Raw genomic sequence first — 26,420 nt, 5'->3', positions numbered from 1 at the left:
GCTTGTAGGAGGGTCAGTTTTACAATGATGGAGGCGCAGCAGGTTTTCTCTCCTTGTAGGAGGGTCAGCTTTACAATAATGGAGGCGCAGAAGGTTTTCTCTGCTTGTAGGCAGGTCAGTTTTACAATGATGGAGGCACAGAAGGTTTTCTCTGCTTGTAGGAGGATCAGCTTTACAATGATGGAGGCGCAGCAGGTTTTCTCTCCTGTAGAAGGGTCGGATTTACAATGATGGAGGTGCAGCAGGTTTTCTCTGCTTGTAGGAGGATCAGCTTTACAATGATGGAGGCGCAGCAGGTTTTCTCTCCTGTAGAAGGGTCGGATTTACAATGATGGAGGTGCAGCAGGTTTTCTCTGCTTGAAGGAGGGTCAGCTTTACAATGATGGAGATGCAGCAGGTTTTCTCTGCTTGAAGGAGGGTCAGCTTTACAATGATGGAGGCGCAGCAGGTTTTCTCTGGTTGTAGGAGGGTCAGTTTTACAATGATGGAGGCGCAGCAGGTTTTCTCTTTGTTGTAGGAGGATCAGCTTTACAATGATGGAGGCGCAGCAGGTTTTCTCTGCTTGTAGGAGGGTCAGTTTTACAATGATGGAGGCGCAGCAGGTTTTCTCTCCTTGTAGGAGGGTCAGCTTTACAATAATGGAGGCGCAGAAGGTTTTCTCTGCTTGTAGGCAGGTCAGTTTTACAATGATGGAGGCACAGAAGGTTTTCTCTGCTTGTAGGAGGATCAGCTTTACAATGATGGAGGCGCAGCAGGTTTTCTCTCCTGTAGAAGGGTCGGATTTACAATGATGGAGGTGCAGCAGGTTTTCTCTGCTTGTAGGAGGATTAGCTTTACAATGATGGAGGCGCAGCAGGTTTTCTCTCCTGTAGAAGGGTCGGATTTACAATGATGGAGGTGCAGCAGGTTTTCTCTGCTTGAAGGAGGGTCAGCTTTACAATGATGGAGGTGCAGCAGGTTTTCTCTGCTTGAAGGAGGGTCAGCTTTACAATGATGGAGGCTCAGCAGGTTGTCTCTGCTTGTAGGAAGGTCAGCTTTACAATGATGGAGGCGCAGCAGGTTGTCTCTGCTTGTAGGAAGGTCAGCTTTGATCCTCTGCCTCTTATGTAATTTACAAAGCAATATCTGCTGTCCAGCAGGTGCTGCAGTATACTAGCGAGTGTCTGATCCTGCATTGTGACTAGCTAGTGGTATATGAGGGCGCAGTCTTGGTGGTCGGGGGAGATGGATCGTGGCGATTGATTGGGCTTCTCTTTATTCGGCTGCATATGTTTTATGGCATTCACCATCTCGTTTCTGCACTTTTTGCTTTTTCTGTGCCTTCGTGTAGCGCGTCTTGCCGCTGTCTTGTGCCGCTGTCTTTTGCCGCTTTCATGTGTCATCTTCTGTGAATGGAGACTTTTATCTGACTTTAGTTGTGCAAGTCTTCTAATCAGCATCACAGCTTCCTCCGCCATCACTTACAGACACAAATGTATTATTGATCAGTGCTCGGAGCGAGTGCTCTCCCCGCTCTCCGGAAATGCACCGAGCCCCAGTCCGGAGGACATAAAGACCTAATGTTCCTGGTGCTGGGACCAGGGCAGCAGAATCCGAGTCAATTAACTCTTCACGTTCAACACTTAGTGGGGTCGTTCAGAAAGTCTTATTTATTTATAAAATCAGCGCCCCCCCCTTGTACCCAGGCAGGGTCCGGGATATAGAATTAGGGTCCACATGGTGACGTGGGGTGTTTGGGGGACGCGGCGAGTTTCCTTTGACCCACTTGTCATCTGTTTCTGACTTTTCCAGGAGGAACAACAGGGGGACGGTAGCATGACTTTTACATTCAGACCTTTTATTTCTGGGGAAAAAAATACCCTTTGTCTTCTACCAGCTTGCATGGTATGCTGAGACTTGTAGTACATGATCATTGTATGTGCACGACGCCTACGCTGTGCATAGTATGTGTATTTGTCGTGCTGCGGCGCATGCGGCTGCCGCAGGGATAATTGGGAATCTGTGATAAGGCGGCGACGTGTGACGGCTGTGAAGATGAGCGACATGAGAGATCCCCACAAATAAAGGGCAGGGACTCCAGTGATTGGCCGCGGCAGCCGCAGAACGCCGTGATCACATGACCTGATCTCCCAGCGTCATGGTTAAGACGCAAGTGGAAACACGTTTGGTTTAATGCTGTGTTTTTCTGTATTGTGTTATCGTGCGAGCAGTACTCTTAGTGGAGCACATTTTATGCCTCATTTTAAAATGGCGGAATAAAAGCTATATTTTATTACAATAAGGAACCTTAGTCCTATCGCTGGATCCACCACCGTTTCCTACTGATTTTATTAAAACAGCAAAAAACAGTCCAGTAAGGGACACATCACTGGAATAAGGGTCTCTGCCCCATATCATGCTGCTTTTAGATTACACCGTAAAAGCCAGCGGACTTTAAACTTGGGTTTGGATAACTGTAAAAAAGATGAGTTACTTTTTCCTATAATTATATAATATGGCCAACATATAGAGTAATGGCCGAAAGTATATATTTCCTTTTGTGTGTAGTGGAATAACAACAACAAAACACAGAGAGAAAAGCAAATTGGACATAATGTTACATAAAATCCCCAAAATGGGCCCGACAAAATTGTTGACATCCTAAACATAATATTTGGTCGCCTCGTTTGGAATGAATACCTGCAATCAATCGCTTCCTATAACCATCCACAAGCTTCTTACTCCTCTCACCTGGAATTTTGGATGACTCTTCTTTTGCAATCTGCTCCAGATCTCTCATATGTGAAGGCGTCTTCTCCCAACAGCGATTGTAAGATCTCTCCACAGGTGATCAATGGGATTTACATCCGGACTCATTGCTGCCACTTCAGAACTCTCCAGCACTTTGTTTCTATCCATTACTGGGAGCTTCTTGAAGTATGTTTGGGGTCATTGTCATTCTTGAAGATCCATGACCTAGGACGCACACCCAGCTGTCTGACACTGGGCACAACATTGCCATCAATAATTTTTTGGTAATCCTCAGATTTCATGAGGCACTCCACATAGTCAAGGCACCCAGTGCCAGAAGCAGCAACATAACCTCAAGACATCTTTGACCCTCCACCATGTTTGACTGTCGGTCCTGTGTTCTTTTCTTTATAGACCTCATTCCATTTTCGGTAAACAGTAGAATGATGTGATTTACCAAAAAGCTCTATCTTGGTCTCGTCTGTACACAAGACACATTCCCAGAAAGATTTTGGCTACTCACGTACATTTTGGCCAACGGCAGTCTAGCTTTTTATGTCTGTGTCAGCAGTGCGGTCCTCCTGGGTCTCCTGCCATACCGTTTCATTCACATGTGGACAGATACTTTGCGCTGACACTGATGCACCCTGATCCTCCAGGACATCTTGATTTCTTTGGAACTTGATTGGGGCTGCTTATCACTATCCTGCGTTGCAACCTTTCATCAATTATCTGCAACCAGGGAGATTACCTGCAGTGCCACGAGTTGTAAACTTCTTAATTATGTTGTGCACTATGGAAAAAGGAATATCAAGATCTCTGGAGATGGAATTGTAACCATGAGATTGTTTGTATATTTCATCAGTTTCAGTTCTTAAGTCCTCAGACAGTTCTTTTCTTTCTGTTCTCCATGCCCACACTTGTTACTTGCCACAGGTGAGAGTGAACGAGCATCACATGCTGGAAACAAAGATGTTTACCTTTATTTTTGGAAAGTTGACAACGATTTTGTCCAGACCATTTTTGAGGTTTTGTGTGAAATTATGTCCAATTTGCCTTTTTTTCTGAGTTTGTTTTGTATTGTTCCAATACACACAAAGGAAATAAACATGTGTATAACAAAACGTGTGGCATTGCAATACTTTTTCAGAAAGAATTTTCTGGAACAATTTCAAAGGTGCTAAAACTTTTGTCCATGACTGTAAATATACTGTTGTATACAGTTATACACCATTATACATGGCTTTATACAATAATATACTATTATATGCAGTAATTCAAAGTTACAGTGATTATAAAAAGTCTACACACTCCTGTTAAAAATCCAGATTTTTTACATGTGTAATAATCTTACCAAGAAGAATCATTTCAGAGCTTTAACCTATAATCTGTACAAATCCACTGAGAAAAAAACTAAAATGTTTATGAGGGGAAAATTATAATAACAAAACTAAAATAATGTGGTTGTATAAGTGTGCACAGTCACCCTCCTATAATCGGGGCTGTGGTTGTGCTCAGAATCAGCAGATTACATTTCCCCCATGTTATACAGTAGTCAGCGCTCGGCCGCCGTCTTGTTCAGTTATTCTGATTAACCCCAGAGAAAGTGTCGCTGCTCCAGGAAGATTTTCCTGACATTTTCTGGTCTGTAAACAGCTGACAACACAGCAAAGGATCTCAGTGTGGAAAATAGGGGGCAAAGATCGCTAGTAGATATACTGCGCCGAGGAACTCTGACCCAAGTGACTGAATGCTTCCAGAAATTCACAGGGGACTTCACCAAAGTATTAATGTAAAGGTGTGCGGATTTATGAAACTACATTATTTTACTTCTTTATTTTTCATTTTTCTACCCATAACGATTTCACTTTTTTTCCTCAATATCTTTGTACAGATGGGCGACATTAGAGGGGGAAAGTCCAGAAATTATTCTTCTTGATCGGATTCTATGAAATGGGGGAAAAACTTGGCATTTTACCAGGTGTGTGTAGACTTTTTGTATCCACTCTATAGATATGTACAAACCATTAAACCTGCCTACATCCAGCATCTCTTGAATGAAGGTGATGACTCTCAGCTGAGGATCTGCCCCATTGATAATAAGCTTCTGGTTTTCAGTATAACTGGATACATTGAAAAGTTTGTATGAAATCCGGAATGTCTGAAGTCATCTCTCTAGTTACCCTCCTGTGTATATTATACAGGGGTACAGAATGGGGCGTGACGTCCTCCTCACCATCCAGTGCCAGCTGCATACATCTCTCTAGTTACACTCTTGTGTATATTATACAGGGGTACAGCATGGGACGTGACGCCCTCCTCACCATCCAGTGCCAGCTGCATACATCTCTCTAGTTACACTCCTGTGTATATTATACAGGGGTACAGCATGGGACGTGACGCCCTCCTCACCATCCAGTGCCAGCTGTATACATCTCTCTAGTTACACTCCTGTGTATATTATACAGGGGTACAGCATGGGACGTGACGCCCTCCTCACCATCCAGTGCCAGCTGCATACACCTCTCTAGTTACACTCCTATGTATATTATACAGGGGTACAGCATGGGACGTGACGCCCTCCTCACCATCCAGTGCCAGCTGCATACATCTCTCTAGTTACACTCCTGTGTATATTATACAGGGGTACAGCATGGGACGTGACGCCCTCCTCACCATCCAGTGCCAGCTGCATACATCTCTCTAGTTACACTCCTATGTATATTATACAGGGGTACAGCATGGGACGTGACGCCCTCCTCACCATCCAGTGCCAGCTGTATACATCTCTCTAGTTACACTCCTGTGTATATTATACAGGGGTACAGCATGGGGCGTGACGCCCTCCTCACCATCCAGTGCCAGCTGCATACATCTCTCTAGTTACACTCCTGTGTATATTATACAGGGGTACAGCATGGGACGTGACGCCCTCCTCACCATCCAGTGCCAGCTGCATACACCTCTCTAGTTACACTCCTGTGTATATTATACAGGGGTACAGCATGGGACGTGACGCCCTCCTCACCATCCAGTGCCAGCTACATACATCTCTCTAGTTACACTCCTGTGTATATTATACAGGGGTACAGCATGGGACGTGACGTCCTCCTCACCATCCAGTGCCAGCTGCATACATCTCTCTAGTTACACTCCTGTGTATATTATACAGGGGTACAGCATGGGACGTGACGCCCTCCTCACCATCCAGTGCCAGCTACATACATCTCTCTAGTTACACTCCTGTGTATATTATACAGGGGTACAGCATGGGACGTGACGCCCTCCTCACCATCCAGTGCCAGCTGCATACACCTCTCTAGTTACACTCCTGTGTATATTATACAGGGGTACAGTATGGGACGTGACGCCCTCCTCACCATCCAGTGCCAGCTGCATACATCTCTCAAGTTACACTCCTGTGTATATTATACAGGGGTACAGCATGTGACGTGACGTCCTCCTCACCATCCAGTGCCAGCTGCATACATCTCTCTAGTTACACTCCTGTGTATATTATACAGGGGTACAGTATGGGACGTGACGCCCTCCTCACCATCCAGTGCCAGCTGCATACATCTCTCTAGTTACACTCCTGTGTATATTATACAGGGGTACAGTATGGGACGTGACGCCCTCCTCACCATCCAGTGCCAGCTGCATACATCTCTCTAGTTACACTCCTGTGTATATTATACAGGGGTACAGCATGGGACGTGACGTCCTCCTCACCATCCAGTGCCAGCTACATACATCTCTCTAGTTACACTCTTGTGTATATTATACAGGGGTACAGCATGGGGCGTGACGCCCTCCTCACCATCCAGTGCCAGCTGCATACATCTCTCTAGTTACACTCCTGTGTATATTATACAGGGGTACAGCATGGGGCGTGACGCCCTCCTCACCATCCAGTGCCAGCTACATACATCTCTCTAGTTACACTCCTGTGTATATTATACAGGGGTACAGCATGGGACGTGACGCCCTCCTCACCATCCAGTGCCAGCTGCATACATCTCTCTAGTTACACTCCTGTGTATATTATACAGGGGTACAGCATGGGGCGTGACGCCCTCCTCACCATCCAGTGCCAGCTGTATACATCTCTCTAGTTACACTCCTGTGTATATTATACAGGGGTACAGCATGGGACGTGACGCCCTCCTCACCATCCAGTGCCAGCTGCATACATCTCTCTAGTTACACTCCTGTGTATATTATACAGGGGTACAGCATGGGGCGTGACGCCCTCCTCACCATCCAGTGCCAGCTGTATACATCTCTCTAGTTACACTCCTGTGTATATTATACAGGGGTACAGTATGGGACGTGACGCCCTCCTCACCATCCAGTGCCAGCTGCATACATCTCTCTAGTTACACTCCTGTGTATATTATACAGGGGTACAGCATGGGGCGTGACGCCCTCCTCACCATCCAGTGCCAGCTGTATACATCTCTCTAGTTACACTCCTGTGTATATTATACAGGGGTACAGCATGGGACGTGACGCCCTCCTCACCATCCAGTGCCAGCTGCATACACCTCTCTAGTTACACTCCTGTGTATATTATACAGGGGTACAGCATGGGACGTGACGCCCTCCTCACCATCCAGTGCCAGCTGCATACATCTCTCTAGTTACACTCCTGTGTATATTATACAGGGGTACAGCATGTGACGTGACGCCCTCCTCACCATCCAGTGCCAGCTGCATACATCTCTCTAGTTACACTCCTGTGTATATTATACAGGGGTACAGTATGGGACGTGACGCCCTCCTCACCATCCAGTGCCAGCTGCATACATCTCTCTAGTTACACTCCTGTGTATATTATACAGGGGTACAGCATGGGACGTGACGCCCTCCTCACCATCCAGTGCCAGCTGTATACATCTCTCTAGTTACACTCCTGTGTATATTATACAGGGGTACAGTATGGGACGTGACGCCCTCCTCACCATCCAGTGCCAGCTGCATACACCTCTCTAGTTACACTCCTGTGTATATTATACAGGGGTACAGCATGTGACGTGACGCCCTCCTCACCATCCAGTGCCAGCTGCATACATCTCTCTAGTTACACTCCTGTGTATATTATACAGGGGTACAGTATGGGACGTGACGCCCTCCTCACCATCCAGTGCCAGCTGCATACACCTCTCTAGTTACACTCCTATGTATATTATACAGGGGTACAGCATGTGACGTGACGCCCTCCTCACCATCCAGTGCCAGCTGTATACATCTCTCTAGTTACACTCCTGTGTATATTATACAGGGGTACAGCATGGGACGTGACGCCCTCCTCACCATCCAGTGCCAGCTGCATACACCTCTCTAGTTACACTCCTGTGTATATTATACAGGGGTACAGCATGTGACGTGACGCCCTCCTCACCATCCAGTGCCAGCTGCATACATCTCTCTAGTTACACTCCTGTGTATATTATACAGGGGTACAGTATGGGACGTGACGCCCTCCTCACCATCCAGTGCCAGCTGCATACACCTCTCTAGTTACACTCCTGTGTATATTATACAGGGGTACAGTATGGGACGTGACGCCCTCCTCACCATCCAGTGCCAGCTGCATACATCTCTCTAGTTACACTCCTGTGTATATTATACAGGGGTACAGTATGGGACGTGACGCCCTCCTCACCATCCAGTGCCAGCTGCATACATCTCTCTAGTTACCCTCCTGTGTATATTATACAGGGGTACAGCATGGGACGTGACGCCCTCCTCACCATCCAGTGCCAGCTGCATACACCTCTCTAGTTACACTCCTGTGTATATTATACAGGGGTACAGCATGGGACGTGACGCCCTCCTCACCATCCAGTGCCAGCTACATACATCTCTCTAGTTACACTCCTGTGTATATTATACAGGGGTACAGTATGGGACGTGACGCCCTCCTCACCATCCAGTGCCAGCTGCATACATCTCTCTAGTTACACTCCTGTGTATATTATACAGGGGTACAGCATGGGACGTGACGCCCTCCTCACCATCCAGTGCCAGCTGCATACATCTCTCTAGTTACACTCCTGTGTATATTATACAGGGGTACAGCATGGGACGTGACGTCCTCCTCACCATCCAGTGGCAGCTGCATACACCTCTCTAGTTACACTCCTGTGTATATTATACAGGGGTACAGCATGGGACGTGACGCCCTCCTCACCATCCAGTGCCAGCTGCATACATCTCTCTAGTTACCCTCCTGTGTATATTATACAGGGGTACAGCATGGGACGTGACGCCCTCCTCACCATCCAGTGGCAGCTGCATACATCTCTCTAGTTACCCTCCTGTGTATATTATACAGGGGTACAGCATGGGACGTGACGCCCTCCTCACCATCCAGTGCCAGCTGCATACATCTCTCTAGTTACCCTCCTGTGTATATTATACAGGGGTACAGCATGGGACGTGACGCCCTCCTCACCATCCAGTGCCAGCTGCATACAGAGGGCACCGGTCAGTATTATAGGCTCGTATCTTTCCCCCCATAAATTCCTCGGTAACCGTCCGCCGTCACATTGGCGCTTGTGCTGAAACTGCGGCCCTACACCATCCAATGAATAGTGACTGTTCAGTATTTATTGCCGGCATCGGTCAATTAATGAGGAAGTTTTATGGCCACTGAGAAACATCTGCTTGTATCGGAAAAGTATCCGTGTCACTTTAAGGCATCATTGATTTAGTGAATGAGATGACGGAGGTGGAAAGAAGGAATCTCTGGTGATACAGTGAGCGCGGAGGTACATTGTCTCCGGTGATTCCTCTGTGCTTGTCATTCTCTCTTGGAGCGGTGGATCGATGCGTGTGCGGATATTACATGTTGTAGGTTTGTGGAGAGTAGAGAATGTGTTTCCACAAATGTTCAGTGACATAGAGCCAGCACCGCCATTGTGTGGGCAGAGAGATTTAAAGCGTATCCTGTGGGCTCCACCCTTTTCCTGCATGTAACTGCAGAGCAACAATTTCCATTGCCAGCGGCATCAAGCCAACTGAGCCGACTGCTGAAGGACACACATGCTCAGTCACCTCCACCTAATGAGCCGAGTGCTGAAGGGCACACATGCTCAGTCACCTCCACCTAATGAACCGAGTGCTGAAGGGCACTCATGCTCAGTCACCTCCATCTAATAAACCGAGTGCTGAAGGACACACACGCTCAGTCACCTCCACCTAATGAGCCGAGTGCTGAAGGGCACGCATGCTCAGTCACCTCCACCTAATGAGCCAAGTGCTGAAGGGCACACATGCTCAGTCACCTCCACCTAATGAGCCGAGTGCTGAAGGGCACACATGCTCAGTCACCTCAACCTAATGAGCCGAGTGCTGAAGGGCACGCATGCTCAGTCACCTCCACCTAATGAGCCGAGTGCTGAAGGGCACACATGCTCAGTCACCTCCACCTAATGAGCCGAGTGTTGAAGAGCACACATGCTCAGTCACCTCAACCTAATGAGCCGTGTGCTGAAGGACACACACGCTCAGTCACCTCCACCTAATGAACCGAGTGCTGAAGGGCACACATGTACAGTCACCTCCATCTAATGAGTCGAGTGCTGGAGGACACATATGCTCAGTCATATCCTTCTAATGAGCCGAGTGTGAATGATACACACGCTCAGACACCTCCACCTAATGAGCCGAGTGCTGGAGGACACACACCCTCAGTCATATCCTTCTAATGAGCCTTCTAGTCAACTTTCTGGCCAGTGTTTTGTGAGTGATCTGGTGTCTTGCCACAGGCGCCGGCTGTGTGCGCTCTCGCTTCCTTTCATGATGATTTTGTTTTTTCTTTAGGGGTTCTTCCTCTTCAGTGGTCCGTGTGAGTTCACACCCGAGATCGTCTCCTCCTAGCGATGATATGACGAGCGGATCCTGCGCGCTGGGTACGGATGTCCGCTGTGTCCTGACTCCGCAGTGCCGTGTTCCCGGCCATCATGCCATCCTTCCCTAATGAGTCTGGTACGACGCTTGTGCTCGCGCCTTCATCCCATTCTCATACTTTATGTAGCCGGATAGAAATTTTCTAGAACTTGTTATCCAGAAGTGTAAAGCATGATCTTTTTTCTTCTTGTCTGGAAGACGCCTCCTCGAGCTTGTCTCTTGGCACGGCATTGCCTTATCAGTCCAATGGCTCCAATCGGAGAAAGATCCGGAAGAAAAGGAAAACCGGAGCCATCACCGCCAACATGGCTGGAACCAAGTATGAAATTGGTAAGTGTCAGTGATTGGTGTGACGCCGCCTCTGCCGTATGTCAGTGGTAGTCCCACAGTGCAGGCATGGAGGAAGAAAAAGGAAAGTGTTATGGCCCTTGTAAGTCTATGAAAAAAGCACAAAAAACGTCTGTTCAGTGTGCCGACACCCATGAGTGTCCTGCAATCAGTGCAGTGCCTTCACACAAGTCGTACAATTGCCGATCCCTCAGATCTATGATGACTTGAAGTGATCGTCATCTACGGTGATGATTGTGGTTGTCTATACAGATAATGTGACCCAGTGGCTATTGTGATCTGCTGCATGGTCTATACAGATAATGTAACCCACATCATGCGGCTGTTGTGACCTGCTGCATGGTTTATACAGATAATGTGACCCACATCATGCGGCTGTTGTGACCTGCTGCATGGTTTATACAGATAATGTGACCCACATCATGCGGCTGTTGTGACCTGCTGCATGGTTTATACAGATAATGTGACCAACATCATGTGGCTGTTGTGACCTGCTGCATGGTTTATACAGATAATGTGACCCACATCATGCGGCTGTTGTGACCTGCTGCATGGTTTATACAGATAATGTGACCCACATCATGCGGCTGTTGTGACCTGCTGCATGGTTTATACAGATAATGTGACCCACATCATGCGGCTGTTGTGACCTGCTGCATGGTTTATACAGATTATGTGACCCACATCATGCGGCTGTTATGACCTGCTGCATGGTTTATACAGATAATGTGACTCACATCATGCGGCTGTTGTGACCTGTTGGGGGTTGTAGTCTGATATTATACTCTACTGGATAAGCTTTTCCTATACAGGAAATGTGGCTGTTGTGACCTCCTGGGGGTTGTAGTCCCATAATGCACTGTACTGTAAAGACACGCTAATCCTCTGTGGCCTAGAACTAACGTGGCTCGTTTTCTCCCAGTCCGCGCAGTGATCGAGGAGATGCACTTTGTGAAGAGCCGGGATGATGATGAGACGGCGAACCTCATCTGGAGCGATTGTGCCGTACAACACGAGAGAATCGCTGAGCTCAGGAACTATCAGGTGCGGGGGCCGGGGCCACTAATAGCCTGCACTTACTTGTACATTATTTATTGGTCCTGGACACATTAGTGGCTCCTCCTTCTAGAGGAGAACGTCTTCATACAGCGCTGCTCTGCAGGGTCCGCGCAGCAGTCTGGGTGGAAAGCTTCAGTCACATAGTAATGGGGGCAAACATTTAACTCTTTCCACCCTGCACTGTCCAGGAAGAGTATAGCACAGGGATGACACGATGGAGCTGCACCAGGAGCTGCGCCATCACCAGGCGGATGCCAGCTATGCCGCGCAGCTGTCTAATGGCCGGGGATCAGAGACCGTTTACCACCTTGGATGTCAGGTCATAGGAAGCTGAATGACATGACGCCTTGATATCTGCGATCTGATATCTGACTCCAGAGAAATATGTGGTTTCCTTATCTGTAAATGAGCTGTTTAGGACTATGGGCGGGGCATAGATCTCCCTGAGAATCTGCCCCTAGAGCTTATTGTAAATGACAGGGGAGTTACCAGTGTGAGACGTATAGATCAGGAGAGCAGACTGTCAGTCATTTCATGTCTCACACTGGTAAATAATCTCTGGTGGCGGAGTCTCAGAGAGTTCTACGCACCGCCTATAGCCCTGAACAGCTCATGCGTTCTCGGGGTCCCGTCAGCTGCATGCACCAGTCAGCATCACTAGAGGGCTACATTCTCGGGGGTCCTGGCATCTTCAGGCACTGGGCGGCCACATTAGGGGGCTGCATTCTTGGGGGTCCCGGCAGCTGCAGGCATAAGATGGTATCACTAGGAGGTCTGCATTCTCGAGGGTCCTGGCAGCTGCAGGCACCAGTCAGCATCTTTAGGGTGCTGTGTTCTTGAGGGGTCCTGGCAGCTTCAGGCACCGGGTGGCCACATTAGGAGGCTGCATTCTTGGGGGTCCCGGCAGCTGCAGGCATCAGGTGGCATCACTAAGGGCCTGCGTTCTTGGGGGTCTGCTGCAGCTGCAGCACGAGGCATCATCCATGATGGCCCACGTCTCTTACATATTTCTGCCTTTGTGCATTTTCCAGAGAATCAACCATTTCCCTGGGATGGGAGAGATCTGCCGGAAGGACTGCCTTGCAAGAAACATGACCAAGTGAGTGGTCCTGCTGTAGTGGGGTCTGATGTACGGGGAAAACCTGGAGACCTCCACAGCCTCGTCTCATAGATGATCCTGATGTCTTGAATATGAAAAAGGAAGGAAGTTTCCAAACAATTTTTACTAGATGTCTAACCGTTTTGTGCCTGCAGCTCCTGTGCAGATCTCTGCTTCTCCATGGTAACAGACTACAAGCAAACTCCGCAGTCTGATCCCTCCCATCTGTCCTTGTGTCTGTGAATGCAGGGGCAGATGGAGCAGAGAGCAGTGTTATCATGGAGGTGCATAGCTCTGCATGGGAGCTGCAGACTCAGGACGGCAGGACATATGGACACTGAAGGCTTTGTCACCATCTCTTATGGCCTCACTGACTGACTCTTCCCTCCTCTCCATCAGATGTCACACACATGTCACGCAGATGTCATACAGATGTCACGCAGATGTCACGCAGATGTCACGCAGATGTCACGCAGATATCATACAGATGTCATACAGATGTCATACACGTCACACAGATGTCACGCATGTCACGCAGATGTCATACAGATGTCACGCAGATATCATACAGATGTCATACAGATGTCATACACGTCACACAGATGTCACGCATGTCACGCAGATGTCATACAGATGTCACGCAGATGTCACGCAGATATCATACAGATGTCATACACGTCACACAGATGTCACACAGATATCACGCAGATGTCACGCAGATGTCGCACATATGTGATCTTTCTTTGTATGGATCAGATTTGTAGGGGTACAGTTTATTATTGGGGTCCCCGGCTCCCACATGGTCTAGTAATGTGACTTTCCCGTGGTATTTTGCAGGATGATGAAGTGTCAGCCTCATGATTATGGCTTCATTCCCCGCACCTGGATCTTCCCCGCAGAATACACTCAGTACCAAAACTACGTGAAAGAGTTAAAGAAAAAACGGAAGCAGAAAACCTTCATCATCAAACCGGCCAACGGAGCCATGGGGCACGGGTAATGATACCGGGGACCCCGCTGTTCATGTCTGACGCGGTGCAGGGACGCTCGCTCCTCGCAGTTGCAGCTGTTTTAGCACAGAAAAGTTATAACACCCTGAAATATAATGCTGCAGAGCGGAGACACTCAGCATTACTGCCGGTGTCATCAGTGTGTGATCATTGGGGCAAACCCCCGTGCCCCCGGTGTCAGCAGAAATGGAGGCCGCAGAGCTTCCTGGGCTGTAACCAAAACAGCATGGCTCTCGTCCATTCAGCGGTGTCTGGTACCACAGCGCAGCATCCCCCCACACTGCGCCACCCGTCGCTTTATTATTTGTGGGGTCTCTGGGATTGTATCTATTCATGATCTGCTGATAGCACGAAAGATATATCTGGAAAAGCCCTTTAAGGATCTGTCTGCTGTAAATCTGTTGGTAAAAAAGAGTTACCAGAAAACCCTACACTAGTGCGATGCTCCACCCCTGCCATAGTGTGATGCTCCTCCCCTGCCGTAGTGTGATGCTCCGCCCCTGCACTAGTGTCACGCTCCGCCCCTGCACTAGTGTCACGCTCCACCCCTGCACTAGTGGCATACCCCTCCCCTAAGACCCTACTTTTATGAATGGGTCACCGAGGAGGATGGCAGGAATTGGCTAAGCCACCAGAAGACCAGAGAGGTTGGTAACGAAGCGGATTGCAGACCCCTAATCCTATCCACACAACTAGCAGTAGCCGGGGATTGTTCCTACAATGCCCTAGACCAGGGGTCCTCAAACTTTTTAAACAGGGGGCCAGATCACGGTCTCTCGGACCATTGGTGGGCCGGAATATAGTTTAAAAAAAATTAGCACCAAATTCATATGCACACTGCACATATCTTATTTAGAAATCATAAAACAAAATAGGAACAAATACAATATTAAAAATGAAGAAGTAAAGTTAAATCATCAAACTTACCGATTATTTTGGGTTCTTCGAATATCCTACACTTCGAGTCAATTTTTTCTCTTTCTTGATATCATTGTTTCCTAGGGATTCAAAATTGCTATTAGTAAAATACCAACATATATACAGCGCTACAAAAACAATATACCAGCAATAAAATTGCCCATACAGAGACATACAGACTGCACTGCCCATCAATGCGGCCTGATCAGTGCCCATCAATGTGGCCTCACCAGTGCCCATATTGGTGGAACTCCACTTTTACCTCAGGCTCAGACTAGTGTGGTGCAAGAATCCCCAAGAGGCAGCATTGGTCCCTAAAAGGCAGGTAAATGTCCCCAGTTAGCAGCACAGGTCCCAAATAGGTAGCACAGGTCCCCAATAGGCTGCACAGGTCCCTAATAGGCAGGTAACTGTCCCCAATAGGCAGCACAGGTCCCCAATAGGCAGGTAAATGTCCTCAATAGGCAGCACAGGTCCCCAATAGGCAGTACAGATCCCTAATAAGCAGGTAAATGTCCCCAATAGGTAGCACAGGTCCCCAATAGGCAGCACAGGTCCCTAATAGGCAGGTAAATGTCCCCAATAGGCAGCACAGGTCCCCAATAGGCAGGTAAATGTCCCCAATAGGCAGCACAGGTCCCCAGTAGGTAGCACAGGTCCCCAATAGGCAGCACAGGTCCCTAATAGGCAGGTAAATGTCCCCAATAAGCAGCACAGGTCCCCAATAGGTAGCACAGGTCCCCAATAGGCAGCACAGGTCCCTAATAGGCAGGTAAATGTCCCCAATAGGCAGCACAGGTCCCCAATAGGCAGGTAAATGTCCCCAATAGGCAGCACAGGTCCCCAATAGGCAGCACAGGTCCCCAATAGGCAGCACAGGTCCCCAATAGGCAGGTACAGGTCCCCAATAGGCAGGTACAGGTCCCTAATAGGAAGCACAGGTCCCTAATAAGCAGGTAAATGTCCCCAATAGGTAGCACAGGTCCCCAATAGGCAGGTACAGGTCCCCAGTAGGTAGCACAGGTCCCCAATGCGTTGCACAGGTCCCTAGTAGGCAGGTAAACGTCCCCATTTTGCAGCACAGGTCCCCAGTAGGACCCGGAGTTAAAAAGAAAAAAAAAAAAAACAGTACTCACCTATGTCCCCCGCTGTTCTGAAGAGGCGTCCGCTCGTCTCAGTCTTCTTCCGGCACAGGCGGCGTGACGTCATTAGGCCGCGCAGGCGGCGTGATGACAATCACGTCGTCTGTGTGGTCTCTGCTGCATATTGAGGGATTCACAACGCCTTTCCTCAGCGCCTCGTCCCGCCCGCGAGTTTGCACTCTGCAGTCTAGTTCTTTAGTGGGCGTGTCAGGGGGGTGGCAGTGTTTGTGAGCTGCAGCGCTGATTGGTTCATCACGGCTGCAGCGCTGATTGGTTCACCACGGCAGTGAGGGTGGTGCAATCAGTGCGGTTAATGTCAGCCTGGCCAAGGGCCGGATAAAAGTCCTTCGCGGGCCGCATGTGGCCCGCGAGCCGTAGTTTGAGGACCCCTGCCCTAGACGCTTCGTCACAGCCGGAGGACTAACTAAGCCTAAAGACAGAAAGATGAAATCTAAACTGCCCCGGAGCAGATTCCCAAAGGAATAGATAGCCCCCACACATATATTGTCGGTGAGACAATATGAGACACAAACACAGGCAGAGAACAGACTGAGCAAACGATGGGGCCCAAGCTGTCTAAACAGGACAGGACAGAAAAGATACTGTCTGCAATCATGCACAAAACCCTGAAAAAGTCCAACACTACTGATATACAAAAAAAACTGAGGTCACACGATCTCACCCCCGCTAGATCAGCACTCTGGTATAAACTGGCAGCAAAGCAAAAAGATACTAACATAATAGGGGACTGAACAAGCTGCAACATATGAAGCAGGGCCCAGCGCTGCCCAGAGCAGGGAGCACGCTGAACCCTAGCAGCAAAACAGAAAGCAAAAAAAAGACACAACCAGATTAGATGCAAAGGATTAGCAAAAGAATCACTTAGCTGAACCATGCAGATCAGGCAGGGGATAAAAGAGCTCCAAATGCACACTGAGGGAATCACCAGCAATCTCCAAGAGCAGCCAGCTCAATTATATGCTCCCAGCCAGTAATCCCAGGTTTCCAATTATCGTCGTCAGGTGGGGAACTTCCATCCACCTGACCAGCTCCACTACTCTCAGCAACCACCAGAGGGAGCTTTGTCTCAGAATTCCGAGCAAGAGAATTCACAACACCCTACACTAGTATCATGCTCATCCCCTCAAACTCTGCACTGGTGTTATCCTACTCCTCTCATTCCCTGCACTGGTGTCACCCTCCTCCCCTCAGATCGTGCATTAAGGTCACACTTCTCCTAAGGTCACGCTCCTTCCCTCAGACCCTGCCTTGCAGTTATGCTCCTCCCCTCAGACCTTGCACTCTTGTGACACTCCTCCCCTCTTTCCCTTCACTGGTGTCACGCTCCTCCCATCAGACCCTGTGCTGGGGTCACGCTCCTCCCCTCAAACCCTGAATTAGGATCACGCTACTCCCCTTAGACCTTGCGCTACTGTCACGCTCTTCCCCCTCATTCCCTGCATTAGGGTCACGCTCCTCCCCTCAGGCCCTAGGCTGGTGTCACGCTCCTCCCCTCAAACCCTGAATTAGGGTCACGCTACTCTCCTCAGACATTGCCCTGGTGTCACACTCCTCTCAGACTTTGAGCTGCTGTCATTCTACTTCTCTCAGATCTTGCGCTGCTTTCACGCTACTCCTCTGAGACCTTGCACTGCTGTCACGCTCCTCCCCTCATTCTTTGAACTTGTCATGCTCCTTCCCTCAGACCCTGCAGTGATGTCAGGCTTCTCCCCTCAGACCCTGCACTAGGGTCACGCTACTCCTCTCAGACCCTGTGCTGGTGTCATGCTACTCCCCTCAGACCCTGCCCTGGTGTCATGCTACTCCCCTCAGACCCTGCCCTGATGTCAGGCTCCTCCCTTCAGACCCTGCCCTGATGTCAGACTCCTCCCTTCAGACCCTGCCCTGATGTCAGGCTCCTCCCTTCAGACCCTGCCCTGGTGTCAGGCTCCTCTCCTCAGACCCTGCCCTGGTGTCAGGCTCCTCTCCTCAGACCCTGCCCTGGTGTTAGGCTCCTCCCCTCAGGCCCTGCCTTGGTGTCACGCTCCTCCCCTCAGACCGTGTGCTGGTGTTACACTCACAGTCAGAATCTTCTCCTTTTTTCCCCAGGATCTCTCTGATACGGAACGGTGAGAAGCTGCAGGCTCAGGACCATCTCATCGTCCAGGAATATCTGGATAAGCCGTTCCTGCTGGAAGGATACAAGTTTGATTTGCGGATTTACATCCTGGTGACGTCCTGCGACCCGCTGCGGATATTCCTGTACAATGACGGACTGGTGCGGATGGGCACTGAGAAGTATCACCCGCCCTCCGAATCCAATCTGGTGAGTGCACGAGATGGAGGCAATGCGAGATAAGCGGAGAGATGTGAAGCAGCTGCTTTATATTTCAAAGAGCTTCCGGAGCTGAAATCCGGATGCTTCCAGCAACACGTTACCATTCGACTTGGATTATGTCGGCCCTAGTGGTGGCTGTATGTTGCTTTTTTCTATTAGCAGTTATAACTAATCACGGAGGGGTGCGGTGGGGGCATGGAGGGGTGTGGGGGGGTAGCACGGAGCGGTGCAGGAGAATTGTGATTATAGGAACATTACTTTACTCCCAGATGGACACTAGAGAAACGGAGACGGACTACTTTGTCTTCTCTGGTTGCAAAAATGGCTGAATTTGTTTTAACACATTGATGAAAGGAAACAATGGTGACTTGTATTCTTTGTCCAAGTAGAAGCCATATTCAGATTAGGCTGTAAGTGCACTGGGGGCGTGCTAAGGCACTTCTGCTTCTTTCTGTTGACACGCCCCCCAGTGCACCTTCAGCCTGATTTGCATATGGCATCTGCACAGGATTACTCCTGAGTGACACATTGGATCTCCACAAAAAAGGTGTCATTTTTATTGGGGGCTGAGCGCCTACCCAGCGGTACCAGCAATGTAAGAACGTGTGGACGGCTTCCATAGCTCATCCTCCGTCGGGTGTATGAAGCCAGTTCAGGAGCTGCGTTATACAGCCGGCATAAAACTGAATAAAAAGGGAGCAAAACATTGTGTGTATCCAAAGATGGTACCAATGAAAGCACCAGCTCAACACACAAAAAACAAACCCTCACACAGCTCCATCAATGGAAAATTAAAAGAGAAACCCGGTGGCGGCACAATGGTGTCATTCAAAACTACAATTCGCCCATCAAATAACAAGCCTCATACGGCCGTGTAGATGGAAGTACAAGAATGGGAGGAGAAAAAACGAAAACGCAGAAAACAAAAATTGTCCTAAGGGGTTAGAAAAATATTCAGAATTGAGAGTCCTCAGTGGTTGATAACTTTTAATGGCGAACTGAAAAGATGGTGACACATTGCAGCTTCCCAGACTCCTCAGGTCTCTTCATCAGGCTAGACTAATACAAAATCTGAAGGGTCACATATTTATGCACAATACAGCACAGAAAAAATGCAATAGATGAGACAAGTGACGTGAAGCAGAATTATGATTATGGGAGAGGGAGAATCATAAATATTGGACCATTACATCTAATGGGGTGTACTTAATTATTTGTACTAAATGTCCAACTGGGGGTCTGTATGTGGGGGAGACCGGGCAAAAGCTTAGAACAAGGATGAATGCTCATCACCACACAATAAGAGTAAAAAGAATGGATCTACCTGTGGCCAAACATTTTTGTATGATGGACCACAACACCAGGGATATGAAATTACTGGTATTGAAAGGTAACTTCACATCTCAGAGAGAGAGAAGAGTCTGTGAGTATAAATTTATGACGACATTTGACACTCTCAATGCTGGAATGAATGTGTTGCATGGATTTATGTCTTTTTACATCAATTAAGGAATTTGCTCCTAAGACCCTGAGGGGGCATCACAACACATTAGAAGACCCCAATCAGAGGACAATAAAACATCCGGACTCCTTATCTATGAACTGTTCCAATATTTATGTTTCTCCCTCTCCCATAATGACAATTCTGCTTCATGTCACTTGTCTTATCTATTGTGTTATTTCTGTGCTGTGTTGTGCATAAATATGTGACTCTTCAGATTTTGTATTAGTCTATGCCTGATGAAGAGACCTGAGTAGTCTGGAAAGCTGCAATGTGTTACCATCTTTTCAGTTAGCCATTAAAAGGTATCAACCACTGAGGACTCTCAATTCTGAATATTTTTCTATCTACTGGCTAACACGGTACAAAGATATACATCTTTCCTGTATCCTAAGGGGTTAATGGCCTATATGTTGCATATTGTGGCGCCCTGGTTTTCTGCTGCCATCTTGTGGACACTTTGAATATTGTAGCGCTCTTTTACAGTTCAGGAATGTGGAATATTGGATCTCCTGTGAGACTGGGGGAAGGGCGACCGGGAGCAATTACCACATTAGTCACATTCATTAGTTAAAAAAAGACCCAATTGAAAATGTGAGAAGATTGAAAAGTGCACAATACCAAAAACTAGACAAAAAGCTGAGACAAATGCAGTCGTGAATGGCGCCCAACGAGGGCCGATGAGTGTGTACAGAAGTCGTGAACTACGTGCAGCTTGTTGTAGAATTCACCACAAAAAACACTAAAACCCCATGAACTGATGAATGGAGGGAATCAAGAGTCGCTGTTCCCGGCTGTTTTTTTTCTAAGTTTTCAATGACCTGAATCTGCTGTCAGCCCCTTAGGCCTGGATCACACTTCCGTTTTTTTAAAATCCGTCTAAATCCGTCGTTTTCCGTTAAAAAACGGATCCGCCATTTTTTTTGAGGATCCGTTTTTTTGTCCCATAGACTTCCATTAGCGGCTACCGTGGATCCGTCAAAAAAACGGATCCGTTTTTTCACACTTTGACGGATGCATGCGGATGCCAAAAAACGGATGTGTGAAACAGGCCTTATTGGGGTTTTGTTTTCCCCTTTCACCTCTTTGTCACTAATTTGTCCTGTCCATATTAAAAGTGATAAAATCCTCGCCCTCCGGGGTCCGGTGATTGTGGCTGCAGGGGTGCCATGTTGTACGTTGTCACCGCTGCAGCTTGTACACAATCACCGGTGCAGCGGCGGAGATGCAGCACCTGCCCACTGAGGGCGAGTATCAGCGGACTTTATTACATTTCATTTGGCCAGGGTGAATTATTAAATAGTTACCACGGTCACAGCTCTATAGGATATCGTGTTATGGCGTGCATTGTAGAGTGACATCAAAAATGACATCTCACCCTGCAAAAAACAAACCCAGCCCCCTGTGACTGCAGAGATAGCAAATCATGACTTTTGGGTTTTTACTTAAGAAAAAAAATCTGCTTCCAGAATGGAGGACGTTTTTTTCAGCACAGTCTGACCGGTTGTCTCCAGATCCATCTGAGCGAGACCCCATCGTGTGCGGTGCGTCACACAACATTTACGACGTTTCTGCGCCATCTTTCTAGTGAATAGCGGCTTTATGCTTCAGCCCTAGAACTTTGCACTTCTTTCAGATAACCACGCTAAATATTAGGAAAGTGCATGTACAGCGAGTCCCGGCGATACATCTATTATCGGATTTCTGTAGATCCCGAACCCTTTTACCCTGCAGTAACCCTTCGTGCCGTGGATGAGGACGCAGTAAACGGAGAACACTTGCGCGATGTCGGCGCCGCTGCGTTGTCTGAATGTGAGTGAATGTGTAACTAATGAATTCCCCTCACGGCTCATTACCTGCCGGACCACCCATCCTCATGGCCGTGCGTACACACTCTCACGTCCCGAGGTAAACACAGCGCGGCGCGATATCATTTATTGTAATTATGGCTTATAAATGGCCGCGGCCGAGTAAACAATATTATTGTGAGAAACGAATGAAGATCTTGGACGCCTCCTAAAATATGATCTATCACAAAGGGGGGGAAATCGGGAAAGATTCTCTAAGCAAAACCATCTGGAGATTTGTCTTGGTGACGGCGCTCCCCGAGGATCCATTCATTAGCGGGGGCCTCTAATACCGCAGATCGCAGCGATGGCCGTCACGGACGCTCTGCAGCGGGCGACACTTCTATGGATCTCGCTGGCTATTATCACATGAAGTTGTCCCAGGGGAAACAGTCATGATTAAAGGCTCCGGGTATTTGAAGTGTGGACGGCGGCCTCACCGTAACAGACTTGTGGGGTCTGCCTGATGGAAATGGACTCTCATCAAGACGATCTCTTTTTTTTTTTTGCAGTCATTGGTTTTTAAAATGATATAAAAGTTATGAAATTTTATATAAAATGCGACTTAAACATCGCTCACTGAAAGTGCCGAGCCGGGATACGTCCCGTTCACCTGAGATCCAGTGGTGGCCACATATAACCACACCGCTATATGCCACGGTGGTGCACACACACTTCAGAGCAGTCACATAGACGCCTCCGGGCCACAATCCCCGTACATCTGTCTTTGATAGATGTAGATGACGTCTCATTACCATCTGCTGGACACATCGATCAAAGACGGTGGGTCGGAGATCCCGGCAGGGAGGAGGTGCCAAACGCTGACTGGAGACACCTGACCGCTCGGCACAGATTTGTATGCAGTGTGGGACTTTTATAAAGCTATGTTTACAAGGTATGGCGCGCCATTCAACGTATGTAAAGAGGTAGCGAGAACGTGCAATAAGATGCATGAGGTGGTGGCAGCAGTGTATAAAGGGATCAGCTGGCGGCAGGTTTCCTTTAAGGGACTTGGAGCTGCCAAACCAGTCTCAGCCACGACGAGGTGTCTGGCACTGTGCCAGGTAAGCGCTATAGAGGACGCAGCGATCAGTGGACATCAAATAGGACGTGGCGATCAGTGGAGGGGACTCAGTGATCAATGGACGGCAAATAGGACGTGGCGATCAGTGGAGGGGACTCAGTGATCAATGGACGGCAAATAGGACGTGGCAATCAGTGGAGGGGACTCAGTGATCAGTGGACGGCAAATAGGACGCGGATGATCAGTGGAGGGGACTCAGTGATCAATGGACGGCAAATAGGACGTGGCGATCAGTGGAGGGGACTCAGTGATCAATGGACGGCAAATAGGACGCGGTGATTAGTGGAGGGGACTCAGTGATCAGTGGACGGCAAATAGGACGCGGTGATCAGTGGAGGGGACTCAGTGATCAGTGGACGGCAAATAGGACGTGGCGATCAGTGGAGGGGACTCAGTGATCAGTGGACGGCAAATAGGACGCGGCGATCAGTGGATGGCGAAGAGGATGCTGCGATCAGTGGATGGCGAAGAATACACGGTGATTAGTGGACAGGGAAGATGATGCGGCGATCAATGAAAAGCGAAGAGGACGAAGTGATCAATGAGCGGCAAAGAGGACACGGTGATCAGTGGATGGTGAAGAGGACATGGTGATCAGTGCGTGGTGATCAATGGACAGCGAAGAGGACATGGTGATCAGTGCGTGGTGATCAATGGACAGCGAAGAGGACATGGTGATCGGTGGACGACGAAGAGGATGTGGAGATCAGTGGATGGCGAAGAGGATGTGGATGTGAATAATAACCTGAACACGTGAAAAAAGATATAAAGATCCAGTGAATTTCGTGATTCATGTAAAAAAAACCCCATAGAAATGAAAGTAATAAAAACGATAGAAAATCTATTAAAACAATGCACAGACGGCAGTAACCTAGACTAATGTCATATAGCAATCATAATCGCCACTGAAATAGGTTGTGTAATTCCACTGGAAACCAGCAGGTGGCAGACCCATCACATGGAATTATCCCACGTCGATCCTTTGTGTGGCGATCACTGTGACTTTCATGGCCGCTCAGCGCTCAGTGTTTCACTGGTCCTCGTAGGTTCCTCATTGTGGAAATCACCGATATTTACTCTAACACACGTGTATATATACATCACGGCCGTCCTGAACATTGATGAGACGTTCTGCTGTGAGCTCACATTGATGCTGAGATCATCCGGACGGCTCGGCTGTAATACGTCCAAGTTTGTTTTCTGTACTTAGTACCTCCTTGCTGCTGTGTAGCCGCCGACTGTTTACAGACGTTTTTGATAAATTACGCAGATTTTTCATGTTCTAAAATAAACACATGAGAGATGAGAGCAAAGAGTGCGGAGCAGAGGCTGAAACCATTCCTCCCCGACCTCACGTTATGCAAGTCATGTGGCACATTAGTGGCTCTTAACACTGTGGTTGGGTACACGCACCGTAGATAGAAGCGTGCCGTAAATGAGGGCCTGCACTATATATATTCACCCCTTGTCATTTTTCGTGTTTTGCTACCTCAACCTGGAATTTCACTGCTTTTTTTGAGGGTTTGCATCAGTTCGTGTAAAGAACATGCCGACAACGGTTTGGTTTTCTTTTTTTGTGGAGTAAACAACAAATAGGACAAAATAACTAACAACTTCTGTGTGTAAAACTATTCACCCCCCCTAAAGTCAGTACTTTGTAGAGCCTCCTTTTGCTGCATTTACAGCTGCAGGTCACTGTGGATAAGTCTCTATGAGCTTTCCACATCTGACCACTGGGATTTTTGCCCATTCCTCAAGGCAAAACTGCTCCAGCTCCTTCACGTTATATGTTTCCTCTGCTGAACAGTAATCTTCAATTCTGACCACAGATTCTCCATTGGATTAAGGTCTTGGCTGTGACTCGGCCACTCCAGAACATTTCCACATTTCCCCTTACACCACTCGAGTGTTGCTTTAGCAGTATGCTTTGGGTCATTGTCTTGTTGGACTGTGAACGTCTGTCTCAGTCTCAAATCACTGACAGACAAACAGGTTTTACTCATGAATATCTCTGTATTTCTGTATTTTGCACCATCCATTTTCCCCTCGACTTAGATCATTTTCATTGTCCCTGCCACCACCATTTTTCACTGTGGGGATGGTTTTTTTGGGGTGATGATGTTGTGAGTTCATTGAGTTCTCCTTCCAGGCTCCCTCTGGTGGTAACAGGAGGTAGTGAGGCTGATTTAATCAGTACAGATCTGCCACCTGATCATGAGGATGACGATTGGACCTCAGGAATCTCAGATTGGATTTAAGACAGCCGACGCCCTACTCTGGTGCTGGTGATTCCTTCTGCTTGTCAGGTCTTGGTTCTCAGCTCTGTTCCAGTCAGCTCAAGCTAGGTTTCTCTGCTAATGTTCACACTTGATTTTGTTGTTCTACAGTTTTTTGTGTGGTCAGCCAGCCCCGGCTTGGGGCTGTGCTGAATTTCCACTCTTATTTATCTATATTTGCCAATTGGCTTTTTGTCCCTTATTAGATTGGCCTCTTTTTGCTCTGTCTCAGAATATTTCAGAGTGCTGATATAGTGGGAGAAGTCTAGTGACTTCAGGGTTAATTTTGTTATCAGAAGTGTTGGACATTATTTTGTAGGGTTTTGGGCAGATTGCAGACAGTGTCTTTCCTTTCCTCTCCTTTCTAGTTAGTTTGGGCCCCATCGTTTGCTCAGCCTATTTCCCTGCCTGTGTTTGTGTTTTCATCTTGTTTCACCGTCAATACATGTGTGGGGGCTGTCTATTCCTTTGGGGTCTGCTCTGGGGCAGTTAGTTTTCCCCTTTTCTTTCTTTTGGCTTATTTAGTCCTCCGGCCGTGACGAGGCGTCTAGGTTCATCGTAGGTACGGTCCACGGCTGCTGCTAGTTGTGTGGTTAGGATCAGGGATCTGCAATCTGCATAGTTACCAACCTCTCTGGTTTTTCTGGGCTTAGCATGTTTAGGTTTTTTCCTCCTCGGTGACCAATTCATAACAGAATCACCAGCCATACCGCAGATTCTAGGGTACTCAAAAGCAGGAAAAAGTTGTTATAAAAAAAAAAAATTCTGACACTTTTTTTTTAATGTATTTTTTCCTCTTTCTCTGGGACCATAGGCGATCCCCAGGATTGGGCTTTTTCTCTGACACCTGAAAATCCTATTCTGACTAATGTGGATGCATTTTTTTCAAGCCTTGGGTTTGTTGTATGATGAACCTAATGCTGTTGATCAAGCTGAGAGAACCCTGTTGGCATTAAACCAGGGTCAGGATTCTGCAGAGTTATACTGTCAAAAATTCCGAAAGTGGGCGGTCCTTACTACCTGGAATGATAGTGCTTTGGCAGCTGTCTTTCGGAAGGGTTTATCAGAGACCGTAAAAGATGTTATGGTGGGATTTCCTGTTCCCTCTGGTCTGGATGATTCTATGTCATTAGCCATTCAAGTTGATCGGC

The 26,420-nt window shown here is 48.0% G+C and overlaps 1 protein-coding gene across 3 annotated transcripts in view; it reads left to right on the top strand.

Moving 5' to 3' along the window:
- Window positions 1-26,420, top strand: part of TTLL7 (tubulin tyrosine ligase like 7) — a 204,912-nt gene that overhangs the window by 30,994 nt on the left and 147,498 nt on the right. For all 3 annotated transcript variants that reach the window (XM_073544895.1, XM_073544893.1, XM_073544894.1), the window contains exons 3-9: window positions 4,625-4,711; window positions 10,561-10,725; window positions 10,846-10,977; window positions 11,918-12,039; window positions 13,086-13,153; window positions 13,991-14,149; window positions 18,333-18,549. In XM_073544895.1, the coding sequence (XP_073400996.1) occupies window positions 10,701-10,725; window positions 10,846-10,977; window positions 11,918-12,039; window positions 13,086-13,153; window positions 13,991-14,149; window positions 18,333-18,549 (723 nt within the window). In that variant the 5' untranslated portion in view covers window positions 4,625-4,711; window positions 10,561-10,700. The remainder of the gene's footprint in view (window positions 1-4,624; window positions 4,712-10,560; window positions 10,726-10,845; window positions 10,978-11,917; window positions 12,040-13,085; window positions 13,154-13,990; window positions 14,150-18,332; window positions 18,550-26,420) is intronic.

This window comes from Dendrobates tinctorius, unplaced genomic scaffold (assembly GCF_039654945.1).
Source record: "Dendrobates tinctorius isolate UK_male_01 unplaced genomic scaffold, ASM3965494v1 ptg000138l, whole genome shotgun sequence".
Taxonomy (NCBI): domain Eukaryota; kingdom Metazoa; phylum Chordata; class Amphibia; order Anura; family Dendrobatidae; genus Dendrobates; species Dendrobates tinctorius.
Note: the sequence above shows the minus strand (reverse complement) of the source record. Positions and strands in the feature narration are given on the sequence as shown.